Consider the following 19,558-nt stretch of genomic DNA (forward strand, 5'->3'; position numbering starts at 1 on the left):
AGTGCCCGGGTGGCTGAATCAGTTAAGCGTCCAACTTCAGCTCAGGCCGTGATCAGGCTTGTGAGTTCAAGCCCCACATTGGGCTCTCTGCTCTCAGTGCAGAGTCCGCTTTGGACCCTCTGTCCCTTTCTCTCTTTGCCCCTCCCCTACTGTGCATATGCTCTCTCTCAAAAATAAACATTAGAAAAAAAAAAGAATAGTTTTGGGGTACCTGGGTGGCTCAATCGGTTGAGTATCTGACTCTTGATCTCGGCTTGTGTCATGATCTCAGTTTTGTGGGTTTAAAGCCCCACGTCGGGCTTTGTGCTGACAGCGTGGAGCTTGGCTGGGATTCTCTCTCCTCTCTCTCTGCCCCAACCCCACTTGTGCTGTGTCTCTCTCAAAATAAACAAACACTAAAAAAAAAAATAATAATTCTTATCACATTGTAGTTATTTTTTCCCCCTTACTCGGGGTATCTGAGCTCTTTTAGAGTAGAAACCCAGATCTTGTTCATCTTTGTGTCCCCAGCTTCTGCCACAGTGCCGATCCTAAAGTAGGCACTTAATTTTTTTTTTTAATGTTAATTTCTGAGAGAAACAGAACAAGAGCAGGGGAGGGGCATAGAGAGAGGGAAACACAGAATCTGAAGCAGACTCCAGGATCCAGGCTTTCAGCACAGGGCCCAACACAGGGCTCAAACTCATGAACCATGAGATTATGACCTGAGCTGAAGTGGATGCTTAACTGACAGAGCCACCCAGAAGGCACTTAAATATTTCAATTGAACTGAAAATACTTCCCTGCCTGAAATACTGGATCTAAAGTCTGAAGAACTTGGTTTACAACCAGCGTACTGAATCACTTAGGAACGAAACTCGTACCATTACTTTTAGGATTGCGATAATGTGATAGCTCATGATAGATGATGGGCAATCTGGGTTTGTTTTTTTAGTAATCTCTGTGCCTGACCCAACGTGGGGCTCGAACTCACCACCCCGAGATCAAGAGTAGCATATTCTACTGAGCCAGCAAGGTGCCCCACTGGTCTTTTTGAGCAATTTGAGACTCCATGTCCTCAGTGTAGCAGATTGAATTTTTCAAAGATGAAAGCAGCTGTGTCTCCCATTCTACGCGTCCTTCTGCAGTGACCTTGCTCCTCCCATCAAGAGGTACTGTAGTCTCTATCTTGAATCTAGGTGGTCTCTGTGACTACTTTGATCAATAGAATACCGTGGAAGTGATGTGTGCCAGTCTAGATGACATTCTTAATGTTTTTAAGAGAGTGAGTGTGTGAGCAGGGGAGAGGGGCAGAGAGGGAGAAAGAGAACCTTAAGCAGGCTCCACACTGATTGTGGCTCATTCGATTAAGTGACTTCAGCTCAGGTCATAATCTCACGGCTCGTGGGTTCGAGCCCCACGTTGGCCTCTCTGCTGTCACCACAGAGCTTGCTTTGGATGCTATCTCCGTCTCTTTGCCCCTTCTCTGTTCATGCACTCTCTCAAAAATAAGTAAACACTAAAAAAAAATAAATGCTATAAAAAACAGAATCTTACAAAAATAAATTTCATATTTCACAATTACTAGTCTACTAAATGTAAAACTTTAGCTCTGACCAAATAACTATGTAAGATTTTTTTAAGAAATTTTTGCATGCCCCATATTAAGTCTGTTTGTTTTTTTATTAAAAACTTTTTTAAAATATTTTTTTAATGTTTATTTATTTTTGAGAGCGAAAGAGAGAGTGCAAACAGGAGAGGGGCAGAGAGAGAGGGAGACACAGAATCTGAAGCAGGATCCAGGCTCTGAGCTGTCAGCACAGAGCCTGACGTGGGGCTTGAACTCACAGAGAGTGAGATCATGACCTGAGCTGAAGTCGGACGATCAACCTACTGAGCCACCCAGGCGGGGTGGTAGGTAGTCTACCCCGGTAGGGGTAGAGACTCCCAGGTAGTCTCTGTATGGGAAATAAGGGTATCTAAAAGTGTCTTCAACCAAATCCTTTGTTGGTTTGGTAACATGCATATATCTGCTCAGTATTTTTTGTGACTACTATGCATGTTTATTTTTTTCTTAATACATAAAGCCATAAAATGTAGGCACTCTTTCCAGCAATGCACAGAAAGGAAAAAAATGTGGTGTCTAAGAGCCTTTAGAATCAGGTCTGAACATTTTCTGAATTAGTGTATGGATTCAGGGAATTGGGGATAGAGTCACTGAAGAGGCTGAGACAGCAGAGGAGGGTTGAAGCACTTTTAATCACACAAGAGTAAACAACAGTATAAACCTTTAGCGGCTCGCCCAGTGGCTATTGTCCTCTTCCAGCCCTCAGCTCACCCACCCCCACTCCCGCTCCCTGCGTACCATTGAGTGAAGTGCAGGGCGTCAGCAGGACCCTGTCACTACCAGGTGGTAGGAAGGGAATCTAGCTAGGGGCCACAAAAACCCTGATCATCCATCCATGGTTATCTGTTTCTGTACAACTTTGTGTGACTTTTCGAGCTCCGAGGAGTAACAGTGCAGAAACCTGGAGCTGAACTCTACTGTTCCATTCAGATGGCCATAGCTTCAAAAGCCATGGACAACAAGGGAAGGGACAGTCCAGAGCCAGCATTACTCAAGATGCAGCCAAATCTGGGATTGAGGTGGGTTCAAAGGGGGCACAAGGCCTACCGGCCCCAGTCTAGTATTGTGCCCCAACCCAGGGAATGAAACTCGTGCATATGCACACCTGCACATGCACACACACATACACATGCAGACAAACACACACACACCCACACACACACCCACAAAGCAAATAACATTATCGAAAGAACCGGGAGGCTATTAAATACAAAATGGCAGAGTTGGTTTTTTTTTTTAAGTGAAAATATTTGCTCTTTTGATTCTCCTCAGTGCCCTGCAGAGCCCCTAGTCACAAGAGTGTAGGTGGGGAGGCCTGAGAGGAGCAGGTTGCCAGTGGCCCTACAAGTCCATGTGTGCTCTAGTCCCCACACCAACCACCTTACTCTTCAGCCCAGTAGCTGCTTCCCATGTGACCATTCACCCGATTGGCGCCATTGCTGGAGCTGCTGCCACAGGGGCTTTTTGAGTTGGTGGTCGCTTCTTCTTCCTCTGAGCTGCTCTCCACATCACTGCGATCGTCCTTCGACACCTGCGTGGGACGGGGCCAGAAGTACGAAAGGTGAGGACAGAACTTGTCTGCTATTGTCAGACAGACCACACAGCCCATGTTTGGGCACTGCTCCCACCGTGGCCCACTTTCTGGTGGCACCTGACTCAAAACACTACCTGCGCCATGGGTACCATCGTGAAAAGGTATCCTCTGCCTCTTTCTCAGTTTCTCTCTCCTCATCTCTGATTCTGTTCCCTATGGAATAAGAAGCTGCGTTGGCAGTGGGGGGTGTGTGTCTCTCAGGACCAGCCGAGGGAGGTGAAATCATTCTCTGAGGCCAGGTTTAGGTCTGAGGGAAACTCCAGATGCTCTTCTCCTCCCCCACTTCAAAAAATAGAAAAGGCCAATACAAACAATACAGATGGCCGTCACCATCGCTTCTATCTCGTGATGGTTGTGGCCACTGCAGTTATTCATGTTGGTTATCCTGACTGTTGCTTTATCCTCAAAGCTGATTCATAACTAGGCCTTCTTCCGTAGTTTTACTGTCTTGGGGCTTAATACCCTATGACACTATTTCTCCAATCTTGTCCATTTTCCCACTGGCAAGACCACTTCTGTGCAACTTTAGCATTGCCAAGATACCAATCTGGTGAAAAGAAAAGTGGATTGGCAGTCATCAAGAGAAGAATCCCAGCCCCAATCATGTTGCTGTCTGTGAATCTTTACTTTTTTTTTTTTAATGTTTATTTTGAGAGAAAGAGTGAGTGAGCATGTGAGCGGGGGAGGGGCAGAGAGAATGGGGGAGAGAGAATCACAAGCAGGCTCCATGCTGTCAGTGCAGAGAATGGTTCTGTGTGGTTCTACTGTCTCCCTGGGGTCCGGGGAAGAGCCTGGCACAAAGTAGGCCTTCAAGAATATTACTGAATGATTCTTTCATTTAATCTCCCTGCTACCTTGCTAGTTGTATTTTGACACCCCCCCCACCTTTTTTTTTTTTTTTTTAATGTTTCTTTTTGAGTGAGTAAGCAGAGGAGGGGAGGAGAGAGGATCTGAAGCGGGCTCTGTGCTGACAGTAGAGATCCCAACGTGGGGCTTGAACTCACAGAACCATGAGATCATGACCTAAGCCAAGATCAAGAGTCAGATGCTTAACCGACTGAGCCACTCAGGCAGCCTGAATCTTTTTACCTCTTAACCACAGCTTTTCGGTTTTAGATTTTCTTTTTTTTTTTTTTTTCAACGTTTTTTATTTATTTTTGGGACAGAGAAAGGCAGAGCATGAACGGGGGAGGGGCAGAGAGAGAGGGAGACACAGAATCGGAAACAGGCTCCAGGCTCCGAGCCATCAGCCCAGAGCCTGACGCGGGGCTCGAACTCACGGACCGCGAGATCGTGACCTGGCTGAAGTCTGACGCTCAACCGACTGCGCCACCCAGGCGCCCCTAGTTTTAGATTTTCAAATGAAGAGTTTGGACTGGAAAAACGTTTTCTAATCAAAACTACCCTGCATATCAAGCAAAGTCTTTTTAGTTCTTTACCATGGACCATAAAAAGTAAAGGAGAGAAATCCAGTGAGACCTGTCAGACTTCTGACTTCCAGAACTGACAGATAATCAGTGTGGGTTTTTTTTTTTTTTTTTTTTTTAGTAAGCTCTGTGCCTAATGTGGGGCTTCAACTCATGACCCTGAGATTAAGAGCCTCATGTTCTACCAACTGAACTAGCCAGGTGCCCCTCAATGTGTTTTGTTAAAAAAAAAAAAAAAAAGCAAGGGGCGCCTTGGGTGGCTCAGTCTGTTGAGTGTCCAACTCTTGATTTTGGTTCAAGTCATGATCTCACGGTTTGTGGAATCGAGCTCTGCTGTTGGGCTCTGCACTGGCAGAGCCTGCTTGGGATTCTCTCTCTCTCTCTCTCTCTCTCTCTCTTTCCCCCTCTCTCTCTCCCCCTCCCTCCCTCTCCCTCTCTCTCTCTCTCTCTGCCCTTCCCCTGCTTGAGTGCACACGCTGTCTCTCTTTTAAAATGAATAAGCTTAAAAAAATAAATCCATAAAAAATAAATTTTAAAAAAAGTAAAGGAAAGAAGGGGGTGAGAAGGGAACAAAGATATATATGCTGTTGCCAAGGAGTGGGGCACTTGCTTTGGTTAGCTCTAAGACTCTGTGATCTATTGCAGCTTTGACCTCTGAGCCCAGGCAACTGACAGATTTGAGGTAAAGGGAGGCTCAGAAAGGGGAAAAAATAAGAGTCGACTCAACTCTTGCCACCATTTAGAAAAAACTATCTGGCAACTTGAGCTCCAGTCAACAATGGCCCCACAAGGTCAGAAGACAGGCATGCTCTGAGACAACACAGGGAACAGGAAGGGAAGCAGGAAGGAAGAGGAACACATTCAGACAGACATGCTTTACTGAACACTAGAAGCACAGATACACTTACATGCAAGAGATGAAACTGTCCAGCTCCCACCAGGCATAGAAAAAAGGAAGGAGGTGAGAAAAGAGTGGAGAGTACAGAGTCTGGGTCTAATCCTTCCTGGATAGGTCACCTGGTCAGGAAAGAAAAGCAGGGGAGAAGAGAGATGTCCAGTAGCTACAGCAAGATGCATAGGCACACTGAGCAAGTTCTGAAACCAGTTGCAGCCATAAGGAACAGAGACACAAGAAATCATATATGCCTAGGTTACATTACATTCCATCCCTTTGTCCTAGAGTCAGTGTCTCCTCTAGCAGAGCCCCCCTCCCCCGCCCCCCACCACCCCTCCTGGCTTGGGCTCTGCATTTGCTGAAGGCTGAATCCTCAGCCCATGCGCAAATCCCAGCCTGACTGCTTCAGAACTTGCAAAATTCAGTTATGAGTTTCATCATTTTTACCATAAATGACACCTTTCTTTGTGTTTTTGGGCTCTTGGCATAAGACGGGTATTTGAAACCCTAAATACCGATCTCATTTAGGATCATTTCTTCATACAACAGTGGGATGAGGTCAATACTTAGTCCCATATCTTAAACATCACAGTGTGGTCATCTTGGGGTGGCTTGTGAACTACCATGCCATTCCTAGGCAATCAAACATTTCTGCTTTCATAAGTTTATGGTGTAGAGTTCTACATACAATTTCCTTTGGAAAAAAGGTTTCTGTGCTAAAAAGCAAAAATATGAAATCCACTGAAGTAGGTAAGGGGTAGGAAATGGTTAAAGCCATCTAGAAACATAACACTGTTCATTATTTAACCACAGTTATTGTAAGGGACAGAAAGAAGGCAGATCCTCCCTCCTGTATCTTTTTTTTTTCTTTCTCCAGTAATCTCTGTACCTAAGGTGGGGCTCAAACTCATAACCCAGAGATCAAGAGTTGCATGCTCTACTGACTAAGCCAGCCAGGCACCCCTCTTAGTGATATCTTAAAAGGCTAAACACTTACAGAAAAGGAGTCCTCTGGAGTCCTAAGCTTTTTGCTGGGTCTGCTTGAGTAGCTGGGGCTCACTAGGCTAGAGAAGTCTACTGAGTAATATCTATCTTCTTACCCAGCCCCAAAGAAAGAAGCCATCTTTCCTCCTCACCTTTCCTCGGATCAAAGCTTTGAAAGCAATTCGCACAATTAGGTAGGACCAGATGACATGCAGAACCTGTAGGATCAGGAGAAGGCCATTGAAGAGCCACCAGGAGGGATAAGGCCCGATCATCTCCCAACTCTCAAAGAAAGTCGTGTTCAGAATCCTAGAAGAGGTAGGCCAATGGTGAGATTCTAGAGTTAAAGCCAAGTAGACAGCAATGAAGTGGAGTTCCCTGGGAAGCAGAACCCAGTATGTTTTCTCCCTATACATTCTAACAGTTGAAATTCTAGGGATATTCATTAACACTGAGAAAATAAAGAAAGGGGGCCTATGAAATTTTCTATCTTTAGGGGCAGGGAAAGATATGTGAATCTCAGAAATTGGTGGATTAAGTCACATTTAATCGTTTCAAATATGCGGAGTTTCACACAATTGGAGCAGCAATTTTAATCATAATCCTAGTCATTACTCAGATCCTCAGGCACATACAGGACAGGTGGTGGCTGATTCGCTCAGACTAAGCAAAATCTCCAACCTGCAGTCACTGACTCTGTACCATTAAGTAGGGAGTGTACAAGTGAGAGTGGTGTGTGTGTTGGTTAGGGTGGGGTAGAAGGTATAAGAGCAGGAAAACAAGAAGAGGCTGAGAATTTTATAATCAGCGCAAAAGAAGGCAAAGGAATTACTTAGGCATAAAGTGAGGGCTGTCCCTCAGACAGGAGTCAGGAAAGCCACAGCCAAGTGAGTTGGATGTTCTCAGTCTGGATTACACCTCCCTAGGAATACTGTGGGAGGGTCCTGTGAGTCCACAAAGGGTCGGGTTAAGCCAAGGATAAAGCAGGGCAATAGGGTTTTTGGTGGCCTATTTCCTAAATTGGCAAAAGGTATCATTAGCTACATATTGACCACAGCTCCATGACCCTAACACTCACCAGAATGGGTAGATTCCTAGACGAGTGACCACAAAAACAGCACTGAAGATCACAAAAAGGGTGTCACAGAGACGCTGGTATTTGGCATAATTGGCCAGTTTGGCTGCCTGGAGAAAGGAAGATAAGAATTGAGTTGAGAGAAAGCCAGTTCTCAAATAGGAAGAAAAGGAGAGAAAGAGAGGAATAATGAGGAAAAAGAAGTTGGGGGGGGGGGGTCTCACCTCTAGCAAGAAGTCTGAGACATCATGTAAACACATGACCAGAGTTCCCACCCGAACCATGTTGTTGATATAGGAGAACGTGATGAGCCCAATGGTGGCCAAGTGATGCATAAACATGATCAGGAAGTCCTAGCAAGGAATGGAAATAGAAGGGGCAGGTAAAGGCAAGGCCATAGAGATATCAGCCAACCCAATGCCCTGCATGTTCTCTGAGGATCTTCTCCCACCGCTTAGAGGTTCCATTTTGTCTAAACTCTCCTGTATGGAGCACCCCTACCGTTGGACCCAAAACTCCACACCAGTGACTGACCCATAATCTATGTTAATATAGTTCAAAGCACAGAAAATAACAGTTTTCTTTGGAAGTTGTGGAATATGTAGACCATGTATGCTGAGTTGACACTTGGAAATAATTTCCTAGGTGGTAGTCAGACCTACAAGCCATAGATAATCTGTGAGATTCTACGACTGTTTTGATGAAAGATATTTCAACCAAAGAGACCTAACAGAAAGGAGAGGTTTATGGAAGGGCAAAGCTAACCTCTTCAAAAAAGTTTCAGAGAAATGCTAAACAATCCATTTTAACTGTAAGCACTTTCTGCTTTCAGATTTAAAGCTCTAATTTCCTCTTGGGTTCAAATGCCAAGGTCAGACTCAGAAATCTCTAAATACCTGTTATCAGACGTGTCTAATAAATACTTCTCAGCCCACTGAGGGACAGAGAATGGGAGAAGACAGGTGAATTTGGGTGAGAGAAACAAGGATGAAAAGTCTGTGCTCTCCACATAGATATAGTGGTATGTTATAGTTCTTGAGTTGGGGGCGGGTTCATAAGTATACATTCTAGTATGTTTTAAAACCCACATATGTATTACAAATCTTTTTATATGTGTCATGTTTTAAAATAAAATTTTAATAAGGGGACCTGTGTCTCCTGACCATAGGAGAGTGCAAGACATTTGAATTGAGTATCAAGCTTCTAGATCACACAACAACTAATAACCCAGATTAGTTTTAATCCATTCCCATAAATGCTAATTCTGGTCTTCCTCACCAAAGATAGCCATGAGATAGTGACAAATTAAAGTCAGAGCTGCTGGAACCACATTACTTCAGGTGCATACCAATAAAGTAAAGATTCTCCCCTTTCTGTCCACTTATAAAAAAACTTAAGTCATTCCCAACTTTGTCACTATATGGGCAAGTCAACTCACTTCTCCGAATCTTTGTTTCCTAAACAACAGCAAGAAAATGGTAAATGAAATCATCTAAAACCCTTTCCAGTTGACATTCTTTAAGTAAGTGGGGTCACCAAGAAGGGAGAACAGAGAGAGAGAGAGAACGAGGGCTCTACAGCAAAGCAAAAGCCAGATCTAGCTATTCTGGAGGCTGGCCTTTTCCTGGATCAGGCCTTGCTATCCCTTAGTTCTGACTAGTTTCCAAAGCTCTATACATGTAAGAACCTTAGAGAAAAATAAGGAAAAGGATATGCTTTTTAGCTGGTTAACTTTTTATCCTGGGCTGCCCTGAACGCCTCAAATGTACTTACTTCATCATTAGTCAAGTCTCATTTCTGAGAAGGTTACAAAAAGCTAATAGTCCCATCAAGCCTACTTTTTCCCTCTTTTGTGGTCCCAATCAGGGTAGAGAATCCACAAGGGCAGTGATGGTGGCTGCTAGAAAGGAGGATGCAGTATGTTAGAGTTGAGGGAGACAATGTCCTTACCTTTCGTTTAATGTCTATAAACTGAGAAAACATGAGAGACCAATAGAAGGCTAATTCCATGATATAATAGTAATAAAGCCCACTTGTGAGAGGCTGAAAGAGAGAAAGAAGTAGTTAGAATACCAGCTAGTCAAAAATTCATTCCATCTCTGCAACTTTCTCCGTCTTGGAGGACCAATACCCAAAATTATTAGACACCCTTCCTCCCCACCGTGTTGCAAGATCTGTAACAGCTAACAGATTTGAGATTAGTATGGAGACTTAAACCTCTTCCCTCTGCCCCTCCGCATACACATTTCCTACTCGCATCTTTAGAGATAAGGTTAACACATACTATAGCACAATCAAATCAGTGTATCTAGAATTCTGGACAATTAGTGCTTTTCAGGGGATTTAATATACTCAGGTCTTTTCTTCCACCCTGTTACAGCCCCTCGACATTTTTCTAGAATAGATTAGAACCAAGATGCTTTTAAGGAGACTCCAAGTTACCCTTGATTCAAAAAGGACACCTGAGCCAGAAAGCATCTCATCAAGTGCCAGGAAGCTGCTTTTCTTTTGGGCCCAATTAGGGTGAATATAATGGGGAATCTGGAACAAAAAGATCACTGGATTTCACAGCTATGGGAGACCCAGAAATAGATACCCTAAATACATGAGTCAAAGAGACTCAGCCCCTAATCCCTCAAGAAAACCAAGAAAACATGCCATCTGCCCTGGGACTGTCCTGCCCACCCTACCTTATACACACACGAGGCCCCTGCCTTGAAAGGGCTCAGACTGTACCTGATACGGATAGCTATGCCAGCACTGTCGGATGTCCCAGAACCAAGGTGACTAAAAAGAAAGAGATAATCCAAGTCAGCCCTTAGGATTCAACCCTGGTTTACCAAATAATCCCTTTCTCTCTCTGCTAGGAGCACAAGAGAAATGGGGAAGAAAAAGGAATCCCCCTCTTGACAGAATTTAGGGGGTCCTTAAAAGGTCAATAAATGGTTAGGTTTTTGTTCTAGAGCAAGAAAAGTGTTATTACAAATAGAAAAACCATGCTTTGAAATAAATAAGAGCAGGGAGAGCTCTAGGATAGTTTTTAAAAACCTCAACACCTAGGATATAGGAACTAGGGATGCAGGAAGACCGTGATTCCATTCGACAACCAAGAGAGAGATCTGCATGCCAAAGATTTAAATCAAAAATAATTATCTCTAATGGAGTTTCAATGTCCCTTAAGGAAATTTGTCCATTTCATCTAAGTTGTTGAATTTTTTACTATTTGATTGTTCATAATATTGTGTTACTATACTTTCGATGTCTACAGGATCTATAGTTACAGCCCCCCCCCCCCGCCCTTTTCTGACACTGATGATTTGTTTCTTTTTATCTAGGGGTTTACCAATGTTAATGAAACCTTTCAAAGAACCAACTCATGGCTTTGTCTACTGCCTATGTCATTAATTTTTTTACTGTTTTTAATTATTATTTCTTTCCTTTAACTTACTTTGACATTACTTTGCTCTTCTTTCTCCAGATCTTAAAGTAGAAACTTATATTATTGACTTTAAAGCTTTCTTCTTTTCTAATATAAACATATAAAGTTATAAATTTCCCTTTAAGCATGCTTTAGGGGCATCTCCTAAGTTTTGGTATGTTGGATTTTCAGCATCATTTCAATTAAGTATTTTCTAATTTCCCTTGTGATTTCTTCTTTGATCCATGGGTCATTTAGATGAGTTTCACTTCCAAATATTTTCTAGATATCTTATTATTATTGATTTTTAATTTAATTTCATTATGATCACAGAACACATTTTGTAAGATTTCAGGGGCCCCTGGGTGGCTCAGTCAGTTAAGCAACTGACTTCAGCTCAGGTCATGATCTAACGGTTCGTAGGTTTGAGCCCTGCATCGGGCTCTGTGCTGACAGCTCCGGATCCTGTGTCTCCCTCTCTCCCTCTCTCTGCCCCTCCCCCACTCACGCTCTGTCTCTGTCTCTCAAAAATGAATAAACATCAAACAATTTTTTATAAGATTTTTTTTAAAAAGTCACCAACCGTGGTGTCTATTTATCTGTTCCCTTCCTTCAGTTCTGCTTTTTACTTAATGTATTTTGAAGTCTTAATTATAACATTTAGAGGAAAATAGTACAGTACAGTGGAAAAAACAACATGGACTCAGGAATCAAAAAGCCTGAAATTCTTTTGACAATTAACTGAAAAGCAGGAATAATACCTGTTTTATCCACTTTAAAGGTTTACTCATTTCTACAGTAACCTAACCCTGATTTCTACAACTGTCTCCTTGGAAGAACAAGATCTTTGTCAAATGCTTCGTAAACCATCACAGACTTTGTAAACCAGCATCAGATTAAATCACATCTGATTTAATCAATACTATTACTATTTGTGTACTATGCTATTACTATTACAATTATCTCCCCTAAATAAAGGGAGAAACAGTAAAGTTATGAAATCAGATGCCAGACAGACAACAATCTATTTGGCATATAAACCTGGGCTGTAGGCATTACAGAAAAAATAAAAGGGCAGGGAGGAAATAAAGATCTAATGGTATCACACAACTCTTATCTCTAGAGATGTAGGCATGATTAGAACCCAACAGAGGACCAGAGAGTTTAGACTTACCGACCAGAGAAATCTAATTCCATAGCAGAATATACATAAATAAAAAGTGAATCTCCACCTGGGTGGGCAAAGAATAGAGGTTAGATGAATATTCACTCAAAAGAAAGTTTTTGAGGCTAAGGAGGTCAAGATAGCAGATTTGGGGACAACACAATTATGGGTAAGAAATAAGATCCCAGAGCGGCACCTGGCTGGCTCAGCCAGTAAAGCATGTGACTCTTGATCATGGGAGTCATAAGTTTGAGCCCCATGTTGAACAAAGAGTTTACTTAAAAAAATATATATAAATAACAACTTCCAAAAAAAAAAAAAAAAAAAAAAGATAAAGTTCCCAGCACGGGGACAAATATTGTTACCTAAAAAGCCGAAATGATAGACATCTTCCAGCTTTGTTTAAAATAGATTCCCACCAGTGTATACTGGTTATAATCAACTTTTCTTCCATATCAGACTCCCTAATGATAGTGCCTAATATTTTCTTTGCATGACAATGATCAATTGTGTTCTGTGTACAGGGGATAATTAGTAAAAACCCAGTGAAATGAAGTACAGTATGTCCAGGAAAGGATACTTCCTACCAAAATGTCAATTTACCGCAAGCCGGTACTGTCTCTACCAAGGTGTACAAGGGTGTGCCTATCTACCTATATAAGTGCAGTTATAGGAATTCACTCCCAATCTATTTGAGAAGGAAGAACAAAATCAAACTACAACATGTAGCTTAATGGCAAGCATGTTCAAGACACTAAGGGCGACCGGTCTTTCAGTTCTCTTCTTTCCTGCCTACAATAAATTGAGTCAGCCCTCTACATTCATTGACTATTTTGTCCTACCAAAAGAAAACCTCAGTCCAGTCATACCCCACCCTTCTCACTCCCCACCTCCATATGCACACCTACATGCTCTCACAGAACTTAGTGAGCGTTGGGGGCTTGTCCTGATTCCTCCGATGACGAAACCAGCATTGGATTTTTCGGACATCCCAATCCAGTTGTTTTGACAGGCCCTCTAGCCTTTTCTCATCAGGATACTGTGGATATATGACCAGAGTCAGAACGTCCCTTTCTCTTCAACCCTCTCATTAAATCCCCCTGATTGGCTGAGTGGCAAAAAGGGGGGATATATAACTACAGCGCTTTAAGGGATGTTTATCCTTCTAGGTTTCACCCCCACACTCATTTTTAGTAAGAAGTCCTATTTCACATATCAAAGACCTTTGCCTTTAGCAAAGCTTTATTAGCTTTCCTTTAGAATCCTTGTTTGGTCTTCTCTCTCCAGCCCAAGCTGAATAAAAAAAGCTATTAAAAACCCAAACTGCAGGGGCACCTGGGTGACTCAGTTGGTTAAGTCTCTGACTCTTGGTTTTCAGCTTAAGTCATGATCTCACAGTTTGTGAGTTCAGCCCCACATCAGGGTCCACACTGTGCAGAGCCTGCTTGGGATTCTCTCTCCCTCTCTCTGCCCCTCCCCTGCTTGTGCTCTCTCTCAAGATAAATAAATAAACTGAAAAAAAAAAAACTACAAAGGCTATTGGTACCATCCCTATCTGGATTATGCAACTAGATAATGACAGAAACTGGAGCAGGGAAAAACAAAATCAAAATACTATGTGTGTCTGGAGAAGGTGGGGTTGTGGCTACTAGGTCCAAAATCCAAATGTATGTAAACTTATTTAAGGGATCCTGACCCAAAGGTATTTCCCTGAGGGGATAAAGTTCTCCTTATAGTTATATAGACTACCGAAATGTGAAAGATCATCCCATCCTATCCCTATCTTTGGAGACACTTGCTCTCCACCACCCCCTGCCCTATGGGGTAACCTCTCACATGAATCTTCCTCTCTTTCTTTGCCGACTTACCTTGGTAATAGATACGAACACCTTTTCAAGGATGGCATTGGGTTGGGCCTGATAAGGACCACTGTCCTGGATGCCAACACGGAGTGCACAGGGTTTAGCAATAAACCTGTTAAGGATAAAAATCCAAAGCCAATTTTAAATATGGTTTGCTAAGCATGAAAGAAAAAATCCTGATCAGGGGGCTGATGGAAGGCAAAGGGAAAAAACTGGGCTGGGAACCAGGACTTTTTAATTTATTCCTAGATTCTGCCACTGACTTACTTGCGAAGTGACCTGTTTAAGAAATATTAGAACGTAAGCTCTCTTTGCATTTTTTTCCTGGCTTCTCTTATCACATCTTGAGCTCTAGAGTCAGAAAGACCTAGGTCAGACCTATCATTTTATCTACTAGTCTTCCACTTATTGCCTGTAGGAAGGAACTGCAGCAATTCACTTAATCTCTATAAGTCTGTTTTTTCCTCTAGAAGATGAAGATAGTATCAACATCCTTGCTACTCAAAGTAAGACCAAAACATTATTGGTTTTTCCTGGAAACCTTTTGGAAATCCAGAATCTCAAACCCCATCCCAAACCTGCAAAATCAGAACCTGCATTAACAAGATCCCCAGGTGATTCCTATGCCTATTAAAATTAGAAGCACTGGTCTACTTTACAAGAATCCTATAACTATTCAATGAGATAATATATATGAAGACCATGGCACAAAGGAAATGCTTAATAAACGGTAGTTTCCCTCACATCAAAAAATCAAGAAGATCTTAACTGGAGGGCAAAGTAGAACTGAGACTGAGCTCTTCCTAAATACAAATATCCTGGGTCTTGGTCACCTTCCTGCCTAAACAAAAAATTATGGAAATACTTAGAACTTTAGTAGCCTGGAAGAAAGGAAATTAGGAAGGATGAGAAATAAACTACCTATTAGTACTCCATTCTATTCCCAAATCTACCATTAATAAGTCATATAAACTTAAGTCACTTAACTTCTGGGTCTTGGTTTCATCATCTAGAAGAAGTAATGACATGATATCTAAGATTTTTTTTTTCTTTTTTTAAGTTTATTTTGAGAGAGAGAGAGAGAGAGAGAGTGAGCATGAGTGGGAGAGGAGCAGAGAAAGAGAGGGACAGAGAATCCCATGCAGGCTCCATGCTGTTAGATTGGAATGTGACTCTGGGCTGGATCCCACAAACAGAGAGATCATGACCTCAGCCTAAATCGAGTTGGACACTTAACCGACTGAGCCACCCAGGCACCCTTAAGATTTTTTCCCAAATCTAGTATTCCATGGTGTTATCATTAACTGTAATTAATTTCTAACTTGTAGACCTTTGAAAAATAAGGAACTATTCTTTGGTTCTTCAAGAAAAATTCCTCTAGGGGCGCCTGGGCGACTCAGTCGGTTAAGCGTCCAACTTCGGCTCAGGTCATGATCTCACAGTCCATGAGTTTGAGCCCCGCGTCGGGCTCTGTGCTGACAGCTCGGAGCCTGGAGCCTGCTTGGGATTCTGTGTCTCCCTCTCTCTCTGCCCCTCCCCTGCTCATGCTCTGTCTCAAAAATAAATAAAACATTAAAAAAAAAATTTTAAAGAAAGATCCCTCTTAGGGCACACGGCTGGCTCAGTCCATTTAGCATGCAGCTGTTGATCTCAAGGTCGTGAGTTCAAGCCCCACATTGGGCATAGAGTTTACTTAAAAGAAAAAAATTCTTTAAAAAAAAAAAAAGATCTCTCTCTTCCACATCCATAAATTTCTGTGAGCATTAGCTCTAGGAAAAGCTCTACATAGTCATTTTCAGAATAAGTCAAAACCAGTTTTAGTTCTCTTAGCATCTTAAGGAGTCCCAAGATGAAATTGTGACTGGGAGGCGTAAGATCGAGTGCTCTTGACCTATTTCTTGGTCTGCATTTGAATCCAGAATTTATCTCTAAGGGAGGAACTGAGAATAAGAAACTTTATTATCTTCCTCTGTGAAAACTTCTTCTACCCTTATCACGAAAGTTCCTGAGCCATGGAGAAATATTTATTCACAGCACAAAGTTAACCACATCTGTAACCTATTCTCTCCTCTTTGACACAGGTGGTACAAAAGTTTCATCCAAAGGCCAACACTATTAGATACTTTATATTTCCTGGTATATTATTCTGTGTACAAATATTTTAGCACCCCACTCATGTTTAAACTCCTTATGAACACAGTATACAGGGAATGCTGTTTTTGTATTTACCAAGATTCTGTGTCTGTGCTCAGTAATTAACAAGTGACAGGTCTCTCAAATCCTACCCTTGCTCCATTGGAACTCAGTTTGGACCCAGGACTGATCAGCATCCAGAGGAGTAACTAAGTCAGTCATTCTTTGCTTTTCAGTTGGTGCTACAGGAGAGAGAAAAGCACTGAATTATCTCTGTATCCTCTCATCTACATTAACTGTATGAAGAAGTAGACCCAATAACAAAAACAGCTTTTCCAATTCCTACTCTTACTCCCTGATCCAGAGCTCTTCAGTCCAGAAGCAGTCAGGTGATCAAAGGCCCTGGAGTTAGATTTTGCCAGCTAAGAGATTTTGTGAAAGTTACTCATCTATAGAATGGAGATAATATCTACTTCACAGGGTTATTTTAAAAATGAAATGACATGATCCATGCCTAACCCAGTACCTGATATTTAGTAAACACTCATTAAAAGGCAGCTATTACTGTTGTTGTTCTTAATATTATTATTAAAAGCAGCTATTATTATTTTTACTAGAAACAGTTCAGTCTTGGTTCTCCTTGATGGTATCTCTGGAAGAAGCCAAGAAGTGCAAGAAATCTTCTTTCATACGACAGAGATAGGTTTGTACCCTGCTTACCTGGGTGAAGGCAAGATAATTTTTTTTATTATCTAGACCTTGGAGTGAACTTAATATCCTAGAGTCGGAATTAGCTCATATCCTGACCTCATTAGCTCACAGAGTGCAATGAAAGACAAAATTACTAGCATGCAGTCAGTTACAGTTAGACAAATACAGACCCTAAGAGGAACGCCTGGGTGGCTCATTTGGTTAAGTTGTCTTGATTTTGGCTCAGGTCATGATCTCATGGTTCATGAGACTGAGCCCCATGTGGGGCTCTGCAGTGACAGCACAAAGCCTGCTTGGGATTCTCTCACTCCCTCTCTCTTTGCCCCTCCCCATTCATACTCTCTCTCTCTCTCTCTCCTCTCAAAATAAGTAAATAAACTTTAAAAAAAAAAAACCAAAAAACAGACCCTAAGAAAATTTATCTATTTGGCAAATATTTATGGGGCACCTATTTTGTGCTATAGCATGAAGCATAAAACATAAATAAGCACAAAACATAACTAAGTTTGAAAAAATAATTTTTTACATGATAAAAAAAATTAAATACATAGATTTATTTATGTACTTAATGAAATCACCTTAATGAAGAAAGTGAAATTAGGTATTCATCCTTTTTGTTAGATAGGCATTTACTGAACTGTACAGATTCCTAGGGTCTCAGAGACCGTTTCAGGAGGTCTACAAGGTCAAAACTACTCTCATAATAATTCTATAACTTCGTAATAATTCTTGTCTCTCTCACTCTCTCATGAGTGTGCAGTGGAATTTTCCATGGGTTACATGACATTGCAATAGACTGAATGCAGGAGCTGACATGAGAATACAGGTGCCAAATACTAAAGAGTGTTAAAAAAAAAAATGTAAAATAATGCTATTCTTCTCACATTTTATTTTGTTTTGGAAAATAGTTATTTTTCATGAAACATTAGTTGTATTACCAATATAATCAATTTACTGTCATTTGTAAATGAATTAATAGAATATATATCTTTAAAATTCCATTTTAACTTCTAAAACAGTACATGTTGATAGATATTATCCATGTAAACATAAATTTATGTTTGGGGTCCTTAATAATTTTTAAGAATGTAAAAATTTTTAAGAGTGTAAAAGATTCCTGACATCATAGTTTGAAACTGCTGTTGATGGCAGTGAGAAATCAAATTTATCTTGTGATTTTCTGTCCTCTACAGGATCAATTTGTTGCCCAAGTTTTAAAATAATTTAAAAAAAAATTTTTTTAGTGTTTATTTTTGAGAGAGAGAGAGCATAAGCAGGGGAGGGGCAGAGAAAGAGGTGGATACAGAATCTGAAGCAGGCTCCAGGCTCTGAACCAACAGCACAGAGCCCGACACGGGGCTCGAACTCACAAACCGTGAGATCATGACCTGAGCCAGAGCTGGACGCTTAGCTGACTAAGCCACCCAGGTGCCCCTAAAATAATTTTTTTTAAGTTTTTTTTTTTTTTTAATGTTTATTTTTGAGACAGAGACAGAGCATGAGCGGGGGAGGGGCACAGAGAGAGGGAGAGACAGAATCCGAAGCAGGCTTTAGGCTCTGAGCTGTCAGCACAGAGCCTAAAGCCTGCTTCGGATTCTTTGTCTCCCTCTCTCTCTGCCCCTCCCCCTCTCATGCTCTGTCTCTGTCTCAAAAATAAATAAAAACATTAAAAACATTTTTTTAAATAATTTTTTAAAGCATTTATTTATTTTTGGGAAAGTACAAGCAGAGGATGGGCACAGAGAGGGAGACAGAGGATCTGAAGTGGGCTCTGCACTAAGAGGCTGACAGCAGCAAACCCGATGTGGGGCTTGAACTCATGAACCAGGAGATCATGACCTGAGCAGAAGTCAGACACTCACCGATTGAGCCACCCAAGCACCCCTAAACTAATTTGAAAGACCAGACTTCCCTTAGCCTGCAGGTCTAAATAAGTAGGCATTTAGTGGCCTATACTGAATGGTAAGCTGCTCCTTTCCACCTGCCACTCCAGGAACATGAGTCTAGTGATCCAAACTGTTATGTTTTGTAGACATCATTTCATTCTGCCTTTTTCTGCCCTTCAGATACATGGCAGCAGCTGACTAAGGCCTGGGCTAATGAAGACGAAATTACTTACTACTTTGCTTTTTACCAAAGATAGGAGCTATACTAACAACTCTATCTTTGCGATTCACCGCAACATCATTAATGGATATGAACTATACACAAATATGTTTCACAGTATAGATTAAGCTTTTCAACTAGTGTATCATGGCAAGTAATGTATTTGGGCTACGCTGATGCTGAGATACTGCTCCTAGCTCTCAAGGGTGGTCCACGGAGCCTATGGTAACCAGGAAACCTTAGTCTGTAGCCTTTGGCCTCATATACCCTACTGCGCAATACATGAATTATTTTCTATGTGTGCAGCAACATGATTAGGTTGGGAAGCAGTGGCTTAGATCAATTTCTGGAAAAATATAAAGTGCCAAAATTTATATATAAAAAAGAAAAATAACCATCAAAGAAATCAAAATAGGGAATGAGATGGAGTGAAAAATACAATAAAAAAGAGAAAGGTCTTATACAGACTGATGAGGATGGTGTATCATTAGGTAGAGTACTGAGTAATAATTATCTGACCCTGAATGCTCCCTGCCACACACACACACACACACACACACACACACACACACACACACACAC

At 41.6% G+C, this 19,558-nt stretch overlaps 1 protein-coding gene across 3 annotated transcripts in view; it reads right to left on the reverse strand.

The window, feature by feature from the left end:
* Positions 1-2,219: 2,219 nt before the first annotated feature.
* The window catches only part of CERS5 (ceramide synthase 5), a 32,923-nt gene continuing 15,584 nt past the window's right edge, over positions 2,220-19,558 (reverse strand). The window contains exons 2-11 of one of the 3 annotated variants that reach the window (XM_049627320.1): positions 14,033-14,138; positions 13,073-13,203; positions 12,174-12,231; positions 10,318-10,368; positions 9,532-9,624; positions 7,806-7,934; positions 7,585-7,691; positions 6,659-6,815; positions 5,536-5,644; positions 3,007-3,137 (exon numbers count right to left, since the gene is read on the reverse strand). In XM_049627320.1, the coding sequence (XP_049483277.1) occupies positions 3,115-3,137; positions 5,536-5,644; positions 6,659-6,815; positions 7,585-7,691; positions 7,806-7,934; positions 9,532-9,624; positions 10,318-10,368; positions 12,174-12,231; positions 13,073-13,203; positions 14,033-14,138 (964 nt within the window). In that variant the 3' untranslated portion in view covers positions 3,007-3,114. Of the gene's footprint in view, positions 3,138-5,535; positions 5,645-6,658; positions 6,816-7,584; positions 7,692-7,805; positions 7,935-9,531; positions 9,625-10,317; positions 10,369-12,173; positions 12,232-13,072; positions 13,204-14,032; positions 14,139-19,558 lie in introns of all 3 variants that reach the window. The other 2 variants (XM_049627319.1, XM_049627321.1) reach the window with 2 other exon arrangements.

Source organism: Panthera uncia, chromosome B4 (assembly GCF_023721935.1).
Source record: "Panthera uncia isolate 11264 chromosome B4, Puncia_PCG_1.0, whole genome shotgun sequence".
NCBI classification, from domain to species: domain Eukaryota; kingdom Metazoa; phylum Chordata; class Mammalia; order Carnivora; family Felidae; genus Panthera; species Panthera uncia.